Below are 23401 nucleotides of genomic sequence, written 5' to 3' on the forward strand. Positions count from 1 at the left end.
GAGAGACTGAAGGCACTGTTGATAAAGCGAGAGGAAACACACTGGGTGTTGTGTTTCTGCCAGCTCAAACAAATTAATTGTTTCCTGTATATCTACTTCACTTTATAAATTATGCTTCTTTCTGCTGAGGTACTTCAGTTTGTTATTAGCTTGCTTATTTTATGGTGTGGTTGACTGCATAAATAAGACAATTCTTTCCGTAGGTGTGAAATATCATGAACTTTTTCACAAATAAGTTGTGTGTTTTAAGAAGAAATTTGGCTTCATATTTTTAATATTTAATATGATTTGAAGCTTTTGCAGTGATGATATGCAATTCTGAACAAGTTTGCTGCATGGAAAAAGGCGCATATATCAGTTTATTCTGCAATTCACAGATCAGGACATGCTGGTTTCTGTATACACTACATTTCTATTTTTGGACTTGAACTTTCAGAGTCAAAATGTGACCGCTGTATACATAAATATGGTGACTGTTATTTGAATGTAAACTATATCTATGCAAAAGGATAACACAAAATATAAACACGTCCAGCAGTACAGTGGTCTTCCTTCCATAATCAACCTGGTATGCCAACACATTTGGAACATAAAATCTTTGAGTGGTAGGGTACCTTATTTTACCGCAACAGCTCACCATTTATTTTCCTAAGGTAAAATTCTGTTCTCCATAAGGCAGTAGATTCTATTATAATTGTTTGCAGTTTCTGTGGTTTCCAGATATTTCTTTTAATGTGTGCCATCCAATGGCTTCTTACCTCAAAGTATTGTAATTTTGTGTAGCCCATATATGTTTTCTATGTAAATAAATTAACTTTTATACATGATACAACTTAACGCTGCTTGCGATGTCAGCTATGAAAATCATTTGTCAATGAATCACGTTCCCTCAGCAGTACAGTTAGAGAACTAAGGAACCTTCATTTGTTGTGATGCCATGGATTCCCATGTGTATTTATTTACTTACTCATGTAGCTGAGCTCTTCTGGAGGAGCCGCCAATTCTGCAGCTACTCAAGAATTTCCCAGCATTTTATGGAACCCAAAGGTTCATTACCATGTTCACAAGAGCCCTCCACTGGTCCCTATCCTGAGCCAGATATATCCAATCCATACCATCCCATCCTGTCTCTCTAAGATCCATTCTAATATTGTCCACCCACCTACGCCTTGGTCTTCCCTGTGGTCTCTTTCCTTCTGGCTTTCCCACCAATATCCTATACACATTCCTCGTCTCCCCCATTCATGCTACATAACTTGCCCACCTCATCCTCCTTGACTTGATCATTCTAATTGTACTTGGAGAAGAGAACAAGTTATGAAGCTCCTCGTTACGCAGTTTTCTCCAGCCTCCTGTCACTTCATCTCTCTTTGGTCCAAATATTCTCAACACCCCCATGTGTATTTAATGTACTAAAATGCATATCTTTTAATTTCATTTTATAAGAATGTTCTACAGAGGGCTGAATGTGCATGCTTAGGCCATTTCTGTATATACATTTATTTTCTTAAAAATAAAGAAGTATACAACATGTAATTAGTTCAAGAAATTACCATTAGAGACTATTTAATTAATTGTAGTTATGAGCTGTAAGTGGTCAATTAATCCAGCACTCAAAAAGTCACTCTGACATGTGACAATACTGTATAAAGGAGATGGTTTGATAAGTTCAAGAGATCCAAAGATGGTTATAGAATAAGTCATAAAATAATATAGAGCACAGAATACATACATAAATATTACACAACTAGACAGTGCAATGAATACAGCAATAATACAAATTATATATTTAGATATTCATCCACAGTATATGACATATGAGTATTCAAGAAATGCCTTAATACAACCTTAAACTTTTTAAAATTATTAGATGTGTTCTTAATCTCTATGGGCAATTTATTGAATATTTTTATAGCCACATAATAAACTTCTTTTTGATAAATAGTTAAATTAGCTTGAGGTAAATACAAATCTTGTCTTTGTAAGGCTTTACCTTATGATAGCCACTACTTCCTTGAGAAATGTAACATCATTATCGACATCATCAGGAACATCTAGAACGTAGAAGGGCTAACAATAGACCAACAAGTGGCCGCCCTGCCGAGTGGACCCAGTTCGACTCCATCCCCCACTACGTGAATAAAAAACAACTGTAAAGTGTCCGAATCAGGTGCTACCGAATAGGCCAGTGGTACCTAGAGCTCGCATGAGGTAAATTTACTTCCTGCTGTTCGACTATCTTTTATGAGGGTTTATGAGCGTCCCATCTTGCGACCTTAGAAAATCACGCATGAAAACTTACTTCGTACCTCTGGTGATTATTCTTTCTTTCTGAAAGATGTCACTGTTGAATCGGTTAAATCGATGCTGGCGTGACGTCATACCAATCACCTGACTCCGCCATTCGGATATATACTGCAGCTAGCGGGTGATTAATTGTGTTTTGCTAGTAGCGTAATTGTTCGAAGTGCAGTAAAAATGGGGAACTTATTTCGTAGTGAAGAAATGACATTATGTCAGCTGTTTTTACAAAGTGAAGCAGCATACGCGTGTGTATCAGAATTAGGAGAACTTGGACTTGTACAGTTTCGAGATGTAAGTATATATTTTTATGTAAAAGTAGGTTAGTCTGTGGCATTTCGAAATTGTATTGTATATGGTCTTAACAATTCGGAATTTTTACAAGTTTCTGGCCATGAAATTTTATATTACAGAGAAAATTTTCGACTATTTTCAATTCTTCAACAGGCCTTGAACGATAGTCATGTGACATACGAGGCTAGGCCCAGAATACTTCAGTTATTTCCCAGTAGAATTGTTTTGTATTATGACCCTCTGTGGGAGTGTACAGTTTGCAGTTTTAACCCCGTACCCGTATGTCATCTCTGAGGATTATTTTATGAGGTAATTTCTACTAAGGTGCAGATGTACTGGGCAGCATTTGTGCTTTCCACTTTGTGTGTGTAGTGGACTTTCAAGCATGTCATGATATGTCTTATGATGTGCCTAATTTAGATCTTGGCTAAGAATTCAGAATATGCAGCTAGATGTACGTTTGCTAGGAGTTTATTCAGTTGAATCAGCATACTTATTATAGCTTGCATATGATTGTTGCAGGTAATTTAATTTTGGGGGGGGGGGTATGGACATAATAGACAGCTTAGAAGCAATTTCCTGTGTACAATTTAGTTTTCAAACCTGAAACTGTGCATAAGTTGAAGAAAATTGCCAAAGAATATATGCTGTAAAAGGTTGAAAATTTGAGTGTGATTAAGATCTTAAGATCTTGATTCAGATTAGGCGAGACCACGTTCACAGATCTAGAATATGTGTACAGTCTGCAGCATGTGTGTTTCACAAAGGTTATAAACTGGCCACCGAGATTGAGCCAGGAATCTGCTCTCTGCATGCTATAATAGTTGCCCAGATGTGGTGGAATTGTTAGTACTGCTTTTCGTTTGGGAGATCCCAGTTTATAATCCCAGCACAAGAGTTGGCTTTCCTGTCTGATGTTTCTGCAGTTTTTGTCTGTCCCTCTAGGCAAATTGCCAGATAGTACCTCAAATGAGACCATGACAGCTTCCTTCCACATCCTTTCCAGTTTGTTATTCATCTTACCTTATGAGACTGTGTAGTCCAGGCTGCCAGCAGCACTGTAAAGTGAACCACAAATAAATATAATAAGTACACCATTGAACTGAACCACTTTCAATTTCTGTTCAGCTGAATCCAGATGTGAATGCTTTCCAACGGAAATTTGTGAATGAAGTTCGTCGATGTGATGAGATGGAACGCAAGCTTCGTTACTTGGAGAAGGAAATCAAGAAAGATGGAATTCCAATGTTGGACACGGGTGAAAATCCTGAAGCACCTCAGCCTCGCGAGATGATTGATCTTGAGGTACACAGATGAGTGCAAGCCTCTTATACTTCTTACGTGAAGTACATTTCATGTAAGAAACATTACGTGTCAGAAACGTCTTCAAGAGTATGTCATATCTTGAGTAGGCAGCCGTACGAAAGAGATCTCCTGTATGGCAGTTTGGGTTTCCAGCCTGTGTTTGAAGTGTGACTTGGTTCATTCTGGGCTGTCACACTAGCAGTAGTAGAGAAGATTATCAACTCCAATTATAATTAGTTTATTTACAAGTATGGTTTAGATTTTATCAACATTTTTTAAACCATATTTGTAAATAAACTAATTATAATAGTTTATAAACATTTTAAAGACCGCCTCTGTGGTCTAGTGATCAGAGTTCCTGACTACAGATCCAGAGGTCGTGGGGTCCATTCCCGGCCCTACCAGATTTTCTGAGAAGTAGTGGGTCTGGAACAGGGTCCACTCAGCTTTGAGAGAATGATTGAGGGGCTATTTCAAGGAAATAGCAGCTCCAGTCTAGAAAACCTAGATTAATGGCTGTGGGGATCCATTGCACTGACCATGCAACACCCTCTATCCACAAAAGTTGCCACTGATTTCGCTGACAAGAGGCGGTCACTTGGTCAAAATAATTCACTTGCGGACTACAGGCCACGAGTTTGTTTTTTGTTTTTATGAATATTTTAATAAATTCAGGCACCTCACTGTTATTGTTAAAGGCTAATATTTTATATTCATGACACTAATAGTATTGTCTGTTTGTATTGATAATGACAAGTCACATTGTAATAGTAGTTTCCACATGTGTTGATGTCCTTCAGAAGATGGTCACTCCAACTGAAACATGTCAAGGCGAAAGATTAAAAAGGAGAAAAAACATTTATCAGTCACACTGGATGGAGTAGATAATTTTTTATACTGTTTGAAGTGTAGTACAGTAACTGTCTAATGACAGTGCATCAGTCTGTGTCATCATCTGATTAGTGACACACTCCTGGAGATGTTTTTGTGTGTAGGTAAAAAATAAGGACAAAGCTGACTGCTCTGATGAGGCTCGACACCAAGACAGCCAGACAGACTGACTGACCGTCAGTTGGAGTGTGACTTTGACTGACTGCTCTCTCAAATGCAGAGATGAATAGAGGAGTGAAGTTTTAACTCTTCACTTCACTTTCATTCACATGTTGCTTTCTTGCCTCTGATTTCAAGACAGTTGATGTAAGCTTTATGTATCTCCAAAATGTTGGTACCTGTCTAACCAGACTACATAATGTCACATCCCAGCAGACTGTAATCTTAATAATTATACTTGGTTCTGTAGTTTCCAGCCTTTTTCTTGTAATGGCTCAGTTAGTTTGAAGGATGGTGGCTGTTTCCTTCATGCTTTGTTTTATTTGTTTATGTATTTTTTATTTAATGACACCCTCAGTAGCTAACACTGTATAACATCAATCAGAAGATATACAACTTCTTTATTAATCGTCACAGCACAACCGATATCAAGGTCAGTGCCCATCTATGGCTCTGCTACATGTTTCGGCTATCAGTAGCCATCATCAGGCAAATACATGTTTAACATATATACACCACTGAACTGCAGTACTATTAAACATATAAAACACTTGANGTAGTAAATTAATGTTAATTGTTTGGTTGGTGCCTCATCTTACAAAGTGTTGTCTGTACTGTAGGGAATGTAAACAACGAAACGAAGATAGCTAGCTTGAATCTTGGCAGGGACTTAACTACTCTGAGGTATTTTGTAGGTGTTCGTAGTCCCTCCTTTCCAAGCTTGACAGCCACTTCCTTCCCCATCCTTTGCAATGTGTTACTGATTATCCTGTTAGTGTCATGTATTCTGCTAACAATATTAGTACATTCACAATAAATAAATAAGTGAATAAGTTAACTGATAAGCTCATATAAACATTGAACATGAAGTTGCAGAGGTAAGAGTAAAGTCACGTATGCTTCATAAAGTGGAGTGGAATCTCTCCTAACAGGCAACTTTCGAGAAACTGGAGAATGAGTTGCGTGAAGTGAACCAGAATGCTGAAGCTCTGAAACGAAACTTCCTTGAATTGACAGAGCTGAAACATATTTTGAGGAAGACTCAAGTTTTTTTTGACGAGGTAGGTGCCAGTAGGAACATTGTGCTTTCTGTCATTTGCTCAAGTTGAGGGACAAGAATTTCTGTCAGTCCGATGAAAGAAAATTTTTGAAGTTTGAGATGTCAGGGTCTCATGGCTGGGAGTGTTCAGAGTGTAGTCTTGTGGGATGTGATGCTGTGTAGTCTCATATGTTTCACTTGCACCCAGAAGAGGAAGGTGCTGGTGGCAGCAGGTTCCTCGAAATGCAGGTTACAGTCAGTCAGAGTACACAGTGTCACATCGCAGAAGGCAGAATCTTCTGAAGTTGTGTTTCTGGCTGCCATGCCACAAAGACACATATATTGGTACAGTTGTGTCTTGCTCATGTTTTTACATTTGTATGTCAGTTTTTTTTGGTTGAAATACCATATTGTGCTGTTTTATTTATTGACTGTATTAGTTTTTTTTAGAGTGCTAAGTTGTTATACACAAAAGTTAGTGATATATCTTAGTCTTGTGCTTGAAATGTATGTCACAGCCATCCCTGGGACCCTTCAAAGAAATTTTCTCCAGTTATAAAACATGTATAATTAATTACAAATTTCGGTGCCTATTTTGGGGCAGTATTCGAGGGTTCTTTCACTGATAAATTCATGAGAACCGGATTGACAGAATAGCCAGCGTTTTTGTATTGTGGATTATGGTTTTGGAAGAAAAGTTTTCCCATGTGTGTTGTGCTAGCTGTGGTTTCATCATCATTGTAGCAGGCTGCATGAACCGTATATATGAAACTTTCTTTCTCTCCTACCATAGATCTTATTGAGAATACCCAAAAATATTATCAGATTTACTCCATACTCTTACCAATATGTATGGTAGCCATGGCTGTTAAAGCAATATGCAAGTATTGCAGTAGAGCTTTTGGGGGTGATTTGGACCCTTATTCACACACTTTTGGGAATTATATGTTTAAAATTTAATTTCTTGATTTGAATGTTATCTTCTTTAAAGTTTTAGCTGCTATATGTATTGCAATATTGGCAAGGAAAGCAAAATGTGTTCTGAAATACAGGACATTAAAATGAAATTAAAATGTGCTGCTAATGATAGCGTGGTGGTAATTTTTACTGCATGTGTGCTAAGAGAACCATGAAAGAAGGGGTCTTTCATGCATGCATCACTCACTCTGTCTCCCAAAATGGGGACTTACGTAATGGTTGTTGTAAAAAGGCAACATAAAAGTGCCAGACTACTAGAAGCAACCCTGTGGTTTCCTTCAAAGGACAGAATAAGTGAACACGAAGCTACTGCCAGGAGCACATTTTATTTGAACGTGCTGTGCATAAGCGTGGGAAAACTGTTCTTTTCATGCACTATAAATGTGATAGATGTGTGATTTATGTTACATCCTGCTTTGTGTTTCTCTCTCATGGTCATGTCATTAACTTTTATCAGAATTCTGTGAAATCTTGCGGTTAAGACATCAGACTGCCAGTCACTTGTGACAGCTGCAGTGTGTAACCTTCAGATTAGTTATGTTTGAGGATTCAGCCAGATATTACAAATCACGTTCTCAGATAAGCTTGAGTGTCTCTAAGCCATGCATTATGTCTGCCTGGACAGGACAGTAAAGTATGTGAGCTGAACCAGTTGAGTGTATACTGTGCTCAGCGATTTGCTTTGCTGTAGAAAATGATTGAAATATTTGACTGAAATCAGTTTTATGTGAATGAACAGATAGCTATGGACACATTAATCATTTTACTGGCCAAAAGTAAAGAATTGTCCTTTATAGCCCACTATGAGCCTTGACCTTCTCATGGAGAGTAGGACTCCAGTCTTTCTTCACCTTTTTGCACCTGATAGGTGTGAGTGGCCACTTTTCTTGCAGGGAAAGAGCCTGCTATATCCATAGGATAGAGGTTGGGGTGGGTCTCAGAGTGAGTTTTGATGCAGTGGCAAAAGAACAATTCTCTGACCTTGCCTGGAATCAAGCCCCAGTTTTCCAATCCAGTCTGTATCTTAGTCACTACACTAAGTTGATCTCCTGTTTTGATTTGTGTAAAATAAAGATTTAAAGTACATGGTAGTGTATCCCAGTGCTGTCCAGTGTTATTACCTTCATGCCAGGTTCAGTGAAGTATGACCATTTGATGTGAGGGACACATAAAAGATGTAACTCGGCACTTTTTTACATTTTGAAAAAAAAAAACCTATGTATTGAGCTCATGGCAACTGGCAGCTGTGCCATAGCTGAGGTGATTGGTCATCATCTTGTCCTCATGGTGGCCTGGGTTCAGTCCCAGGTCAAGTCATGTGGGATTTCTGGTGGACAGAGTGGCACTGGGATGGGTTTCCTCCAAATGATTTCTTTTCCCCTAACAATTCTAACAAAACCAGCTGCTACACATTCATTAATCATCCAACAATTAGCACCTACATTCTTGATACTGACAGGGTCACTATGTAGCAGACGAAAGAGAGTAACTAATGATGCTATGAGGGTAAATCTGAAAATTATTTACTTTATGAAGCAGGTTGTAACATATATGTTTATTCCAGAGCTGTCAGTCTTCAACATGTCGTTATTGTGATACTGTTCATGACAGAATGCAGCATGTGATGATGTATCAAAATAAGAAGTTAAGGTCTTTCTTGGTGCTTGGGCTTCATGAATATAATCATTTTGATCTCTAAGGCATGTTTGTTTTGTCAGTGAAGGTAAATATTGTCTTTATTAGGCACACGTCATACTAGAACAAATGTTCCTGTTGATCCCACTGTGTTTGCATGTCTGCATTTGTATAGAGAGTAGAGTACAAGTTAATATGGAGACTTGGCTTGAGCTCATCTCGAGTGTGATTTGCTAAGCATTTATAAGAGCAAGGAATGTTTGACAAAAAGCTGTGTAGCAGCATGAAACATACAGCCATAAATCTCGTTATTTTTTAGGTAATTAAACAAAGGGATTTTTATGCTTTAACTTGAGAATTGTTAGACTAGTTTTGACAAATTATTTTATTTCATTTCATATAGAATTATTAATTTAGTTTCATATTAACTAATTTGGACAGTGGGTGATGTCCCCATCTTTTTTATAAGTCTTATATAATGATTATTGGGTGACACTTGTGCAGGTCACTCAAGTAACTGTTTTGCATTATTTCATTAAATAATTTTCCTGGGGAGTGAAGCGCGGCCGGCGCGTAAGGCTGACAACCCTACGGCCATCTTTGAGCCAATTGTCAAGGTAATGTGGGACCCTTAATGTCTCACAACCCTGTGGGCCTTCACAGCCTGTTACAGGGATAGCTTTACTTTTTTACTTTTACATGCATTTTTTTAGGGCTAAAAAACTGGTAAGAAATAAAATGTGCCCGGTTCTGTTGTTTGTCCAGTGTATGAACTGGTATGTACAGCTGTGCATCTGAGGATGGACATAGCATGAAGTCATGAACAGTATCATGTTCCTCTTTTTCTCTTGAAGTGATATTTAAGCAATTGAAAACCACTGGTATGCAAGGCATAGCTTGAAAGTCTGTTTGCAAGTGTTAACAAATCAACATTACTGTCTTGTGTGTGACACAATGTGACTTTATAGATAGGTACCAAAATTTTTGAGAAGTCAGTTGGTGGAGATGCCCGAAATGTTGGTACCTATCCACCAGGCTACACTGTGTCACGTCGCCAAAGACTGTGTAATGTTAAGGCTTTAGAAGTTTCCCATTGCTGGTTTTAGCATGTTGTTTTAAAAAGTGTACCAGAGTGCGTGTCTGCGTGTGTTTCATGTGTCTTGAGTTAAATCATATTTTTCTTGTTTGTGTATTGTGCGCTGATGATGCCTTGGATTCTTAATTTCATAGCAGGAACTCATTATAACATGTTATTAACCATTCAGCCTGGCAAACAGCCTGAATCAGATACGGAACAACATGCACCCTGCCAGTCCTGCCACACCTTCCACTAAAACAGCATTTTGTTTATTTCTGTATGAATTAACAGCTTCTATTTTTGTTGTAGGGATGAAGTATTGTATTGCATTGTATTGTTTTAAAATTATGTGGTGCTGTGTTTGATTTTGCCATTTATTGTTTCCAAGGAATCAACACACTTGAAGTACAGTGTTGTGATGTTGCTGGAATTCGTCACAAAATAGCTGAATTCAGAGCCTTGAAGTTTGTTCAGTTTTTCGTTGTGTGTGTTTACACTTGTGGTTGCTTTTGTAAATTGTGTGATGGTTGACCCTCCCCTCCCCCCAATATTTCTCTCGTGTAGCTGTAAGTAATATTGTATGGGTGTGTAGAATGATTGCAGTTGGACAGGCTGTAGACTTTTATATATATGTATTAATGAGTATCATTATAATTTGCAACCTGTCACTACAGTATGCTATGTGGTCTTAAAACAGATAGCGAGAACAAGAAGTAATGTGACAGTTTCTTAACCGTTACTCGTGAGCGTTGCATTTCTCAGTGCTAATGTACCGTTGACCCTGAGATAAAGCTTAGTTGGCAGCCAAGTAATCTCCTAATAAGACATCCTGTTTGGTTCGAGTCAGGGCTGTGAAGTCACAGGTTCAGGCATTCACATTCTGCTTAAATCATCATGAACAGCATAAAAGAAATTAGTTCTAACAAGAAGTTTGAAAAAAAAAATGTTTGGTGATGGAAATAGCAACATGTTTAAAATAATGTGACGTTTGAAGTTTTCCTGCTGAATTAGTGAACTGAAATCATCTTGGGGCAACCATCCAGACCAATGCCAAGTTAAAATCCAATATTTTGGAGACCTGGCCTGGTCCCGTTGAGGTTAATATCAGTATTGACCCTGATGCAAGCCTTGAAATACTGGTTTTCTAACTCATCAATGATGTGGCCTATCATCTAAGAAGATGTAGTGCATGTTTAAAAGTAATTTTGAGGTATCCACCAAAATATAAATTGAAATACAGTCCTGGTTGAGGTACCAAAGTTGGTGATTGAACTATGACCAGTGAAAGGCTTATTTTATGGTTTGATGTGTTTCTGCCTGTGCATCGATTCATTAACATGAGTGAAAACTGTAACAGCTGATCCAGCAGTTGACACCATGCTGTGAAGGCTTACAGAGGGCATGGAGTCATAATTGAGCAACCATTACTGAGCAAATTGGCTCAAACAGTGATGCGTCCAGCTTGTATTTGGTAGGTGTCCAGTCTGAATCTTCGCTGGAGCACCAGCTATCCTGACTGAAGTTATCCGTGTTTTTTTTTCAGTCCTTCTAGGCAAATGTCAGAATTGTACCTCAGTTAGGCCATGACTACCTTGTTCTGCAGTCTCTCAATTTCTTATTCACCCGTCTCTCTATCATTTGATGCTGCTTTATGATCTGGGGTGCAGCAATAAAACCATAAATAAATACATAAACAAACGAACAAACAAACAGGTATGAACTGCCATTACTAATGATGCAAGATGATTACCCCAAGGATGGCTCTTTGTGTCTGGATATGTGGAAATGAATTATTAAGACACAGCTTTTTCGAAATGTGGTCTGTTGTATGGTGTAAGTTCTGATGCTTTCAGTCTGTTTCTTGATTAACATATACAGCAGGTGCACTGAAGTTGACTTGAACTCCACCACTTTCTGAGCAGAGTAACCACTGTTTAAGTATGGGGAGTGTGTTGTGGAGGAGGTGATGTGAAGTAAAGAATCGTCAGGTGCAGTCCTCATTGGCTCAACCTGTACTTGTGATCTTCTGTATGTTAAGTATTGTCATTTCTGGAATCATGAATAAGCTTTTGCAGCAGATGTAAACATGGACTGTGAACCTTGATGTTAGGAGCTTGCTATTTTAAAGCGATTTGGTGTATTTTCTTGATTGTTATCAGTTATGATAAATGTATTGTAGGTAAAACTGAAGGTGTCCCTTTGAGATTTCGGTTTGCTGGAATTGTATATTGCATTTTATTGACACGGAGGAGACAGCTTCTAGTCATCTCAATCATTCAAACCTTTACTGGGTCCATTGTACACCCTGAGTGATGCTTGGGCTGTTTAAGTCACAACCTTAGCTAGACAGTTACTAATATTTGGAGGAACATGCTGTCTCCATACGGTCTACTCAACCATCATTTCTTTCATTTGTTCTGGCCTTCAGAGACAATCCTTCAAAGGATCAGTGTTCTCTATGGTGCCCTTACTCTGTTGGGTTTCTTATGACCCCTCTCTCCCTGTATCTCTACTATTTCTTTGCTGCTCATCCATCTGGCCTACACCAGAAGGTGGAAGCGTCAGTACCTGCCTGTCTGCCAGGCGATACTGTCATGGCATCTTCACTGTTTTCCCTGTGCAGGTTTAAGCACATCATGAAGATATATGGGGGAGAAGACGTATAGTTCCATACATTCATATTGAGGTAAGTGGTCGCCTTCACACTTGGGCCACTTATCCCCTTAATGTTTTCACTTTGATGCTCCCCCAATTTAATGTTAAGTTTCAGTGATTGGAAGTCAGTAACCTCAGTATTAAATTTCCTTCATTTTATGTTTTCCTCAGTTTAATGTTCAACTTCGCCGCTCCTCAGAGGCATCTGAGGCAGAAGTTTCACTGTAAATGGATTAATATAGTAACTGGCAGGTTTTCTTTCGAGGAAACTACCTCAGGTTGCAACTGTGGCATCCTGTTTTTCACTCACAGTATTCAATTTGTGTTGCAGAAAACATCTGTACAACACATATAGTCCATTTTTATCATGGATTCCTAGTCCCAGTACATGTTTGGACCCACAGTGAGGAACATCATCACTGCGCAGTAACACATTTTATGGTGGATCAGGTGTCTTAAAGAGGGACCCTTCATGATAGGTTTACAATTTCATGGGTGAAGTTTATTATTTGAGGTGCCTTCTTATACTCTCATGAAAGCTCTTTGAGGTTGTGTCATCATCAGACCTTGACATGGATCCTTATATTGTTGTTAGAAAGTTACTTGGTTCATATTTTCAACATAACAGTGGGATTTTTAAGGATTGCATCCTGTTGCATATATACAATGAACGTATATAATTTTTACCGTCGATGCAACAATACTTTACTATTTATTTATTTATATAGCACACTCTACATGTTTGGACCTCAAATGGGTCATCTTCAGGTGGTGCAAGTTTCTCACATACTATTACCGAACTGCAACGCTAACATTCACATTTTTATAAATGGTTCGTATAAGTTAGTTTCTATTTAGCTCACAATCTAGACAAAACTTAGACTAGACTTTGGTTAAAATTAGCAATAAAATACAATAAAATAAGAATAAAAATCAGTGAAAATTGTACATGTGATAAAGTCATATATGTAACAATAGGTTAAACCTAATTTAATAATTAGGTGATCCTAAGTCCACAATTTGATATTTAAAATTATTTAAAAATGATCTTTCAAAGTGTTATAAGCTGTGCGTAGCTTCGTGTTTGTTACTGCAGTAGAGCATGCATAGGCTTGAAGCATGTTTTGCACGTTGAATGGCTTCACAGCTGTAGCTCAGTTATGTGACCTGCTGTGTAACTTGTGTTGCTTTTCCTGTAATGTTATGAATAAAGCTGTTTTACTTAGTGTGGGATTGTGTGCTTGGGCTTTGTTTGAAACATACCGTAGAAGTTATTGGCAAACTGAGTCCAAAACATTTCTTTGAATGCCATGAGGTAGTGACAGAGCTCATTACATCATGAAGTACTGAATTCTGTTTTGACCATATGGCAGGAACCAAAATCTCTGTACCTGAGATCTCAGTTCAGTATGCGGGACTTCCCTTGCGTAAGGTTGCCTACTCATTGTGTGACATGCCATCTGGGGTGTCAAGAGATATGCGGTGAAACGTGTAGAGCAGGTGGTACGTTCCTCTAAAATGAAACTACAGGGCATCATAACTAATGAGACCACAGTCTTACTGGACACTGATCAGATGGATGGCTGTCCTCCTGGTTTCAATTCCAGAAGTCCTGGATTCAGATCTCAGCCAGGGACTGACTAGCTTGACTGAGGTGTTTCAAGGTATTTTCCAGTCGGACCAGGGAAATTCCAGGCTAATGCTTCAACATTAACCTCATCTACTTCATTTCAGATCCTACCCAATTCATTTCTCAGTAGTCATCCTGTCAGTTGACGTTATACTTTATGAGCTATTGAAGGCAGCTTCATAATATTTTCTCCTGTGTGCCTGCTGAATGACAATGCATTGCCAGTATGAAAAGGCAGCTTTCTGTTGCATGGTCGCATATCATTGCCTTTCTTGTCCTGATGAACTGTTATTTGTTTGATCATTTTCAGTGTTTTTGTTGATTCATGTGCAGAATTAAATTTTGTTATGTAGTTTCAGTGGCAAACTTAACCACATTAAAAATTACTGTCTCCTGGGATGTGATGTGGTGTTGTTTGGTAGATAGGTACCTATGCTTCAGAGGAAGTCTGCTGCTTCCATCTTCTGAGTAGAACTCTGTACCCTCAAGATGGAGGCATCATGTTCCTCCAAAACACTAATACCTGTCTACCTACCTGCATGATGTTACATTGCAGGAGATCATGATCCAAATTATTGATTACACAGGTCTTTTTTTTTTTTATTGCTAGTGGGGTGGGACTAAGTCCCTTGTACTGTGGCCACTTCTGGCCTATTGTACCAGCCCCAGATGATAGGTGAGGGTGATTGTGGAACAATTGGTGGAATGAAGATTGGCAGGGGAAACCGAAGTACTCGGAGAAAACCTGCCCCAGCGCCACTTTGTCCACCACAAATCCCACTTGACCAGACCCAAGATCGAACCCGGGCCACCGCGATGGGAAGCCAGCGACTAACCACTTGAGCTGTGACACAGGGCTTACTACATTTCAAAAGTTATTGTTTTAACACTCATTCTTCAAGCTGTTTGGGTGTTGGAATCAGTTCAGAAACATGCGGAAGACTTCAGCATTTGTTTGTCCAGTTTTCCTTCACACAGATGTGTTGGAATTAGTGAGAAGAGTCCTAATACATGAATGAGCCAATTTTAAGTCACCAAGCAGGTAGGTCCATCAGTAATGCTCTTGACTCATGTTTCAAAGGTTCTCAGTTTGTCTCTTTGCTGGGACACTGGCTGTCCTGACTGGGATATTTTGTGGTTTGTCAGACCCTCTGGGAAACTTCTGAGATAGTGCTTCAATTAAGTCACGGCTACTTTCTTCCAAGCCCTTTTCAAGCTTATCAGCCTGCTGTTTGATGCTGTAGAGATACTGCAGTATCATAAAATAACCTGCTTCTCCCCATAGGAAATTAAGTCAGGTTGAAATTTATAAAGTTTCATGTGTTTAATTTCCATCTGGTTTTCTTTATGTGCATGGCACTGAATCAGGGCCTCGTGACCACGCCCTGAGAACTGTGCCTCTTCAGGCTGAATGCATTGGTATAGCAGTAATGTTCTGGGATTGTATTCAGGAACTTCTCAGTTAACATCTCAGTGGGGACATCTGTTGGCCTTACAGATGTTCACAGTTTTTCTCAGGCCTGGTTAGGACCTTGATTAGGCCATGGCCATGATTAGGGTTCCTTCTAAATCCTGTGTAATGCTTATATCATCCTACCGTGTTGCGCTGCTGGATGCTGACAGCATCATTGCTGTGTAGATGCCAAGCATGCTAAATGCTAATGAATGTGAGACTGCATTTCTCATAGTGGTGTCAGGAGTGCTGGTTTCTTGGATGTGATATGATATACTGGTACCGGCATTTTGGAGGGCCCTGCATCTTCCAAATAGAATAGTCTCTACCGTGAAAATGGAAACAGTCGTTTGCTCTGAAATGTTGGTTCCTTTCTGCCTGCTCTGCAGATCCCCATCCCAGAAGCCTGTTCTCTTGTTGATGTGCGCCTAACTTTTCAGAGCATGATTCTGTAACTAGCTTTGATCATTACTCTTGTGTGTTTGCATGCTAACGCTATATTTTGTTTTACTTTGTTGCATAACTACTTCCTGTCCTTGGCAAAGCATTCCTTATCCTCTGAGAAACATTAAGGGAGGTGATTGGCTGCAAGTAAAATGGTGCATTATTGCACGGCTCAAAAATGCATTTGAAATGTTGCACATACTGGCTGACTTAAAACATGTGAGCCATTGTAGACACCGTAATCTGTGTGTCCATGTCAAATTGCTGTCCATAAAGAATATACTGTTCACAAGTTTTGAGGTTTTCTTGGCGATTTTTGTTCAGATCGTGTTCTTCTGGGTTGTGACGCCATGTAGTCTTATGGGCAGATACCAGCGTTTTGGAGGAACATGCTGCCTCCATTTTCAGGGTACTGTTCCATTTTGTTTATTGGGCTTCTTTCCCTGTGGGTCTCTGCGACCACCTTCCTTGCAGCCTGCATATAGTGACTGGACCAGCTCCTCCTGCAGCTCTGAAAGCCTGAAAATGGGCAAACAATGTTTCTCTGAAATGTTGATATCCACTACAAGACTACACGGCGTTGCAGCCCAGAAGACCACAGTGGGAAGATACTGTTTGCGAATTCAGAATTCTGTATGTACCAAGTGACCGGACTGCAGTACACATGTATCGGCACTAGAGTTGTGTGATGGCGTGCTCACTTGAATACTTTTCAAGTATGGAACATGGGTACAAAACTTGGTGCACCTGACATCATTCAGGTGGTACACATATGGATGAAACTTAGTATTTGAGAGTCATTACTGGAAATTATCAGTCAGATTACGTTTTGATTGAAATTGGATAACATGGACTGTTACATCTTTCATGACTGAATACATGTCAGTTATAAATCATCTTCATCGCTCTGTGGTCAGCCAAGTGCTGTGTTGGAGATGAAGGCCCCAACTTAAAGATTGAGTCTGTGATAATGTGCTGCCTGTTCATGCCATCACACTGCACAGGGGTTTGTGGCAAATGACTATGAAGCAGGGGTGGAATGGTGATTAGTAAGGGAGTGAGATCAGCCCTGTTGCAGTGTGACTACATCCATCACAGTTCTCGCATGAAGTCGCCTGGGTTTGAACCTGTGGCTCTGCAGTGAGGAGTCTGCATCTAGCAACCTGAGCTACAGTGTGGTGACATTTTAATTATATTTTAGTAAATATTGAGTAGATCAAAAATTTTAAGGGAACAGATACAGTTTCTAATGAAATGAATGCATTGGGATTTATATATACATGTTTCGGGCTGCACCATAGCTCAAGCAGTTAGTCGCTGGCTTCCCACCGTGGCTGCCTGGGTTCTATCCCGGGTCTGGTCAAGTGGGATTTGTGGTGGACAAAGTGGCGCTGGGGCAGGTTTTCTCCGAGTACTTTGGTTTCCCTGCCAATCTTCGCTCCACCAGTTGCTCCACAATCACCCTCACCTATCATCTGGGGCTGGTACAATAGGCCAGAAGTGGCCGCAGTACAAGGGACTTAGTCCCACCCCACAAGCATTAAAAAAAATTATACATGTTTACTGGACACTTGCACTTGTAAGGACCCCTGTTCAAACCATGACTGATAAATACTTCCACCTGTGAAAGGTGCCATTACAGATGATATTGCCTCACACTTCCCATGTGACTGAGGTTTTGTCCCTTGGGACCCCAGTTTCATGAAGCTGAGCATCTGTCTGAATGTCCTACTAACTTTGGTCCTGACATCATGCAAAATGTAGGCCTGTTGCTGGGCTCATCTACACTATATTGTAGAAGTTACAGTGTTAGGATTGCTTAAAGCCAACCCTTACAATTTAAATATTTGAAGTATGACACCATGTAATTTCATAGGTGACTACCAGTGGTTTGGGGATTTTTTTTCCTGGAATGTTGGTAACCATGTGTGAGACTGCAGTATCAGGAGTCTTGGCTGAAACACTTGCTGTGACCCCGTGCTTCCGCAGCATTTATCCAGTTCACTATTCAGTAACCATTGGCATGGGACACTGTAGTGGGAGCTGCTGACAGCATCGTTAAATAAAGCATAATAATCCACAAGACTACAATCTTCTTTCACTGCTGGGAAACCTCAAATCGGACTTAATGGCTGTCAAACACTGAAATGGACTTCATGACTGTGCATTTACAAAACATAGAATTATCTGTCCACAGTAGGTACAGCACTGAAGAGAACTGTCTTCTCTAATGTGCTGTCGTGTCGTCTGATAGAAAGTTACTGGTGTTTCAGAGAAACATACTGCCTCCATCTTCAGGGCCAGACACTTGCAGCTTGCTTGGCTTTCTCCTGAGCCCTGAAGGTAGATGTAGTACATTCCTCCAGAACACTGGTAAACTTTTTCTGGACTACACGGCATCACCCCAGAAAACAGCGCCCTCCATAGGCACCGCCATCACAACCTCAAACCTGCCATGAGAACAGTGTTGTTACGGATGGCATGTACGTGTTGAGAGCAGAATGCGTGATTGTGTTTTGAGCCTTGCACGATGTGCAACAACAGGGGGTGGGGTTGGTTGTTGTTGCCAGGCTGAATACGGCTACTGCTACCCAACATCCTCCTCCTCGCAGATGGCGGATCCCAGCCGGGAGGAAGAGCAGGTCACCCTTCTAGGCGAGGAGGGACTAAGGGCAGGTGGACAGGCCCTCAAACTGGGGTAAATCTGTAACCATATTCTCCTTTCTTCCGCCTTTGAAGTTTAGGTATGAAAATCTTAGAAAGAACAGTTTTCCACTCTTCACCACTGGTTAATACCCAGAGACATGAACATCTCTTCTCTGTTTCTGACACAAAGAGAAGAAATGATGGTGCTCACGAGTAACAATTCTTCTTCCTTTGAAGCTTCCACTTCTGTATGTGTGTTGTAATAAATATGGTTCCAAATTCCGCCGTAGGATATGCATGACCTGAAATTATTAATTTTGAAACAACTTTGGGAATTGCATTGGCCCATATGGTAATGGCGGCTTTCTAAGATTTTCAAGCGTAACTGTCATCCCTGTAGAATTCATTATTAATAAATTAATTTCTTAGTTAGAAAAGAGAACATGTGGAATGGATAAAAAGCAGACATGTTCCCTCTTGTAACTAAATGATTAAATGTAATCATGCCCATCTTCTTAACGTAGCATCATGAGTACTTACTGTGAAGCAGTGTTGATACTACCAGTTCACAAGAGTAGTTGCAGACTGCCCCATTACCCGCCGGACAGGAGACATTCCTAAGTATGGATGTGTTCATAATCTAAACATGACTCAGGAACACGTAGTCATTTGTTCAGTAGGCCAGCCCCCTCATCCTATTCAAACACTGTGCTGACATTAAAATTTAATTTTTAAATGAAACACCTGCATAATGAGGAGCTTCAGCGTATGTATTCTTTACCACGTGTAATTAAAATGATCAAGTCAAGGAGGATGACATGGGCAGGGCATATAGCATGAATGGGGGCAGATGAATGCATGTAGGATATTGGTTTGAAAGCCAGAAGGAAGGATACCACTAGGAAGACCAAGATGTAGGTGCGTGGATAATATTAAAATGGATCCTGGAGAGATATGCTGATATGGATCGGATTGACTTGACTTAGGATAGGGATCAGTGGAGGGTTCTTGTGAACATGGTAGTGAGCCTTAGGGTTCCATAAAATGTTGGAAAATTCTTGAGTAGCTGCACAACTGGTGGCTTCTCAAGAAGATCTCATCTAAATTGAAACACAGAGCATATGGCCATGTATTACATGCAGCAACAAAATTAGGATTAAAATGATTACCCACTTGAGTAAGATATATAGTACAGCAGGTCCTTGCCAACCACAGATTTCGATCTTCATGGTTTTCCAGTTGCTTCAAATTTTGTCAGTTGCCCACCTCAGTTTTACCTGCTCATGGCTTGTAATTTGTGTATGTCAGAAATAGTGGATTCTGAAGGTCGTGGACAGAACCATTGTTGTCAATGCTGTGTTTAGCTTCTAGAAATCTGATATAAGGTGATGCTGTGTAGATTGGTAGATAGGTACCAGTGTTTCCAAGGAAGCTGCCACATCCAGAACATTGGTGCCAACCTACCAAGGTGCATGCCGTTATGTTTCAGAGGAATGTTACATTCGTTACCCTGAGAACATAAAACCTTATACATTTCTCTACACAGTTTTGTGAAGCAAGAGAGAGCTTTGCTAGGTTTTATGTATTACAAGTGGCCACAGTCCCCCAGCACAGAGTTAACTTGTAACCTTAGTTTTCTTAAGTGTATTGTTTTTAAGACCCTCTCCCCTCCACTTTTGGTGAGGGACTGCCATGCTCTAAAGTAACGACTGCCATGCTCTAAAGTAACGACTGCCATGCTCTAAAGTAACCCAACAGTTAATCAAGCAGAACTTAGTCTTTAGTTGAAATATCACAGCACATCAAGCTTTAACCAGTTCCTATATTGCTTAATTGAGATAGTATGTGTTGATTAGCAGTGAAAAGGCCTTACTTTGTAATTAGAGCTTATCTTGTATATTTATAAGCACTATAGTTAGACCACCCACAGATGCTGTTCTCACTTCTTGCTCAGTTACATCAGTTTATTTTATTTGCATTTTTATTTATGATTTATTTAACCCAGAAGTGCTACATTTAATTCCAACACAGCCAAACCTCCATTTTAGGTTGTCAGAGCTGCTCTTTCTTGTGTAAATAATGTATACAATTTACTAAGAACTTCAAATGAAGGAAAAAGAAAGGCCCCCCATGTTTCTTGACTATGCAGTCAAAATAAAATTTCAACTGATGTCACACGCTGTTTTGTGTAAATCAGAATTTTCAACACTGCACTTGTATGGCTAATCGCATTTTCAGTATCCTTGTTGTATGCATCTGTTGTGTATCGCTATGTAGTGTATCATGAAAACTGCCTGTTGATGATCCAGCTGGATGAAAACATGTGGCAGATACAGAATAATAAAGAAATACTAACACAGTAATATTGGTTTATTTATTTGGAATTTGTTGTGATCACTGCTCCATAATAATACTGCACTTTCACTTGTTTAGAGTGTATAGTTTTGAGCACAGATTTAAAATAATTCTAAATTTTTTTTTTACTGAGTGTTGTGAGCATTTGTGTGGAACGGTATTTGTGTAAGTGGAGTCATCATCTCAGTGTACTGATGTCTTCTGCCCATACTGTCACCTTCAGAAATGGCCTCTTACCTGCTGGCTTCTTTATGTGTTACTTATACTTTGCACTTTTTCATGTGTCTAAACATCCTATGAGTATGTCCAGATTTCAAACATTTAATATTCTAAACTGAGCTGTAGGGTTGCCAAATGGTGTCAGTTATTCTCACTCTTTGGAGCAGAAGCTTTGAGAAGCTTATAGTCACTTAGCTGGCTTCAGGTATTCCCAATATTTTTTGGAATATAAGGGTTCCTTACTGTGTTCAAAAAGCCCTCATCTTTAACCCCGTCTTAAAAACCATTTGAATCCGATGTACTGCCAGATGTTATATTTATTTCAGAACAGTTGGAATGTCTCTGTTCTTGAAAGTTTAATTCCGATGATAATTTTGATATCCTTCGAAATGAAACTGCTATACTGCCCCTTTTTATTAATATTATTGTTATTATCCCACTGCTTTTGGGCAATTTATCAACTGTTGCTGTTGCTTGGCAACTTAGTGACTCCAGTGTACAGACAGTAATGTTTCAAGCCTTACTTTATGTGATAGAATCTTAGTTATATGTGGTTTAATGTGTAGTTTTAAGTTTTCCTTAATTTTCAGTGTGATAACTTACTCATCCAATCCACCGCACTTAACCTATGTGAGCAATCCAACTTCTTTGTAATACATTCATTGCCATTGCGAATACTAGGGTCCACCATTACATGGTCCAGTGTTTCTCCAATTAGAATGGTTGAATCAGATTACAATGGACACGTTGGATCTGTTATATGCAGTGGACAAGGGCCATACCAAATGATTACCTGTGTACAGAATGCCACCCTGCATGAGAGTGAGGAAACTGGACTGGGGGACCACTGTGTTCAAGATGGTGGTGATGAAAATCGAATCTAATATTGACTTTCAGGGTGTAACATGTACAGCTATGATCTGAAATACAAAGGAAAGTGAAAAATTAAAGGCAGTTTACCTCAAAAGTGTTGCTGGTAGCACTGAAAGACAAGGCAGATGTTAACAGCATGAAACTTGCCTCATTTGCACCCAGTTTATTTTGTCCTCTTGGGGAGTGATGATACTGTGCCTTGTGTAACATACCTGCTCCATCAGTAGAATGCACAAGGGTGGGAATCTGTGGTGTCATTTTTGCAGGCAGAAGCTATGAAGTCTGGTGCATTTGCAGAAGAATGACAGTCCAGTTTGGTGATAAATGAGTGCTCGTGGTCGGTGGAAAGATTCAGCGTGTAAATGGGTGTTGTTGATGTGTCTTCTGGGTTGTTGTCAGCTGTCAGATGTGTTAAATTTAAGTAGCAGCTCAATCGATATATCTGGGCAACCAGAGAATCAGCAGTGATGAAGATGCTTTTGAAATTCCTGTTGCTGATGGAAAAAGTGGCACAGAAAGTGGCTGAAAACCTAATGAAAAACTTCTTAACAGAATCAGAAAGTTTATGGGCCATGAACCAAAAGCATTGGAATAGATGGATATTATTTTGGCAGACTGAATTATAGAATAATTGATAAGACCATCCATTGTGATTCAGTCTGTAGATATTTACTGCCTTAACATGTTTCGGTTAGCTGTTACCATTTTCAGAAGGCATGTTCAGGAACTACTATTGCAAAGCTCATTATGCATACTTAAAAGTTATTATATAAAAATCTACAATTATATGGATTAAAAATCTCATTAATGTCTAATATTGAAGATCTTGGACCTATATGGTTTGTGTCCTTGTGCCTCTTCTGTTAAAATGGAAAGTTATGGTATTATTTGGTTTCCTCAGAAGTCCACACATTGATGCCCACCTTTTAACTCATTAGATTCTATGTGTTGTGATGTCTACTTGTTTCATTTTTGGCTATTTTGAGGTCTTAAATGTTTGACATTAATAAGATTTTAATGCAAATAAGTGTAAGTAACTTTTCATATAATAACTTCTAAGTATGTATTATCAGCTTTGTAACAGTAGTTCCGGAAGCTGAAGATGGTCACATCTGACCAAAACATGTAAGGGCAGTAAATATCTACAGACTGAATCACACTGGACAGTGCTAACAGTTATTCTGTAATTTAGTTTGCTAGTGTGATGGACCAGAACTTACAAAAGTACCTTAAATTTTTTACTTACCTATGTATTTCAGAGGTGGCATCAAAGGTGAAGACACTGGTGTGAATAATGCGGTGAAGGTTGCTGGGGTTTGTGTAAGAAGCATTATGGGCACTTAATTCTGGAAGCAATGGCCCTTTATGTCCATTGCATGAATATGAATGTTGCTTTGAATTCTGTTTACACAGTAAGTGTGCACTTGTCGGCATTGGCCATCTGTA

General features: G+C 39.4%; 1 protein-coding gene across 3 annotated transcripts in view; it reads left to right on the forward strand.

Annotated features, from left to right (window-relative positions):
• Window positions 1-2377: 2377 nt before the first annotated feature.
• The window catches only part of LOC111867820 (V-type proton ATPase 116 kDa subunit a), a 49308-nt gene continuing 28284 nt past the window's right edge, over window positions 2378-23401 (forward strand). The window contains exons 1-4 of one of the 3 annotated variants that reach the window (XM_023858000.2): window positions 2378-2595; window positions 3724-3900; window positions 5883-6011; window positions 18433-18560. In XM_023858000.2, the coding sequence (XP_023713768.1) occupies window positions 2479-2595; window positions 3724-3900; window positions 5883-6011; window positions 18433-18560 (551 nt within the window). In that variant the 5' untranslated portion in view covers window positions 2378-2478. The remainder of the gene's footprint in view (window positions 2596-3723; window positions 3901-5882; window positions 6012-18432; window positions 18561-23401) is intronic. The other 2 variants (XM_023858002.1, XM_023858001.1) reach the window with 2 other exon arrangements.

This window comes from Cryptotermes secundus, unplaced genomic scaffold, assembly GCF_002891405.2.
Source record: "Cryptotermes secundus unplaced genomic scaffold, Csec_1.0 scaffold2252, whole genome shotgun sequence".
In the NCBI taxonomy this organism is placed as follows: domain Eukaryota; kingdom Metazoa; phylum Arthropoda; class Insecta; order Blattodea; family Kalotermitidae; genus Cryptotermes; species Cryptotermes secundus.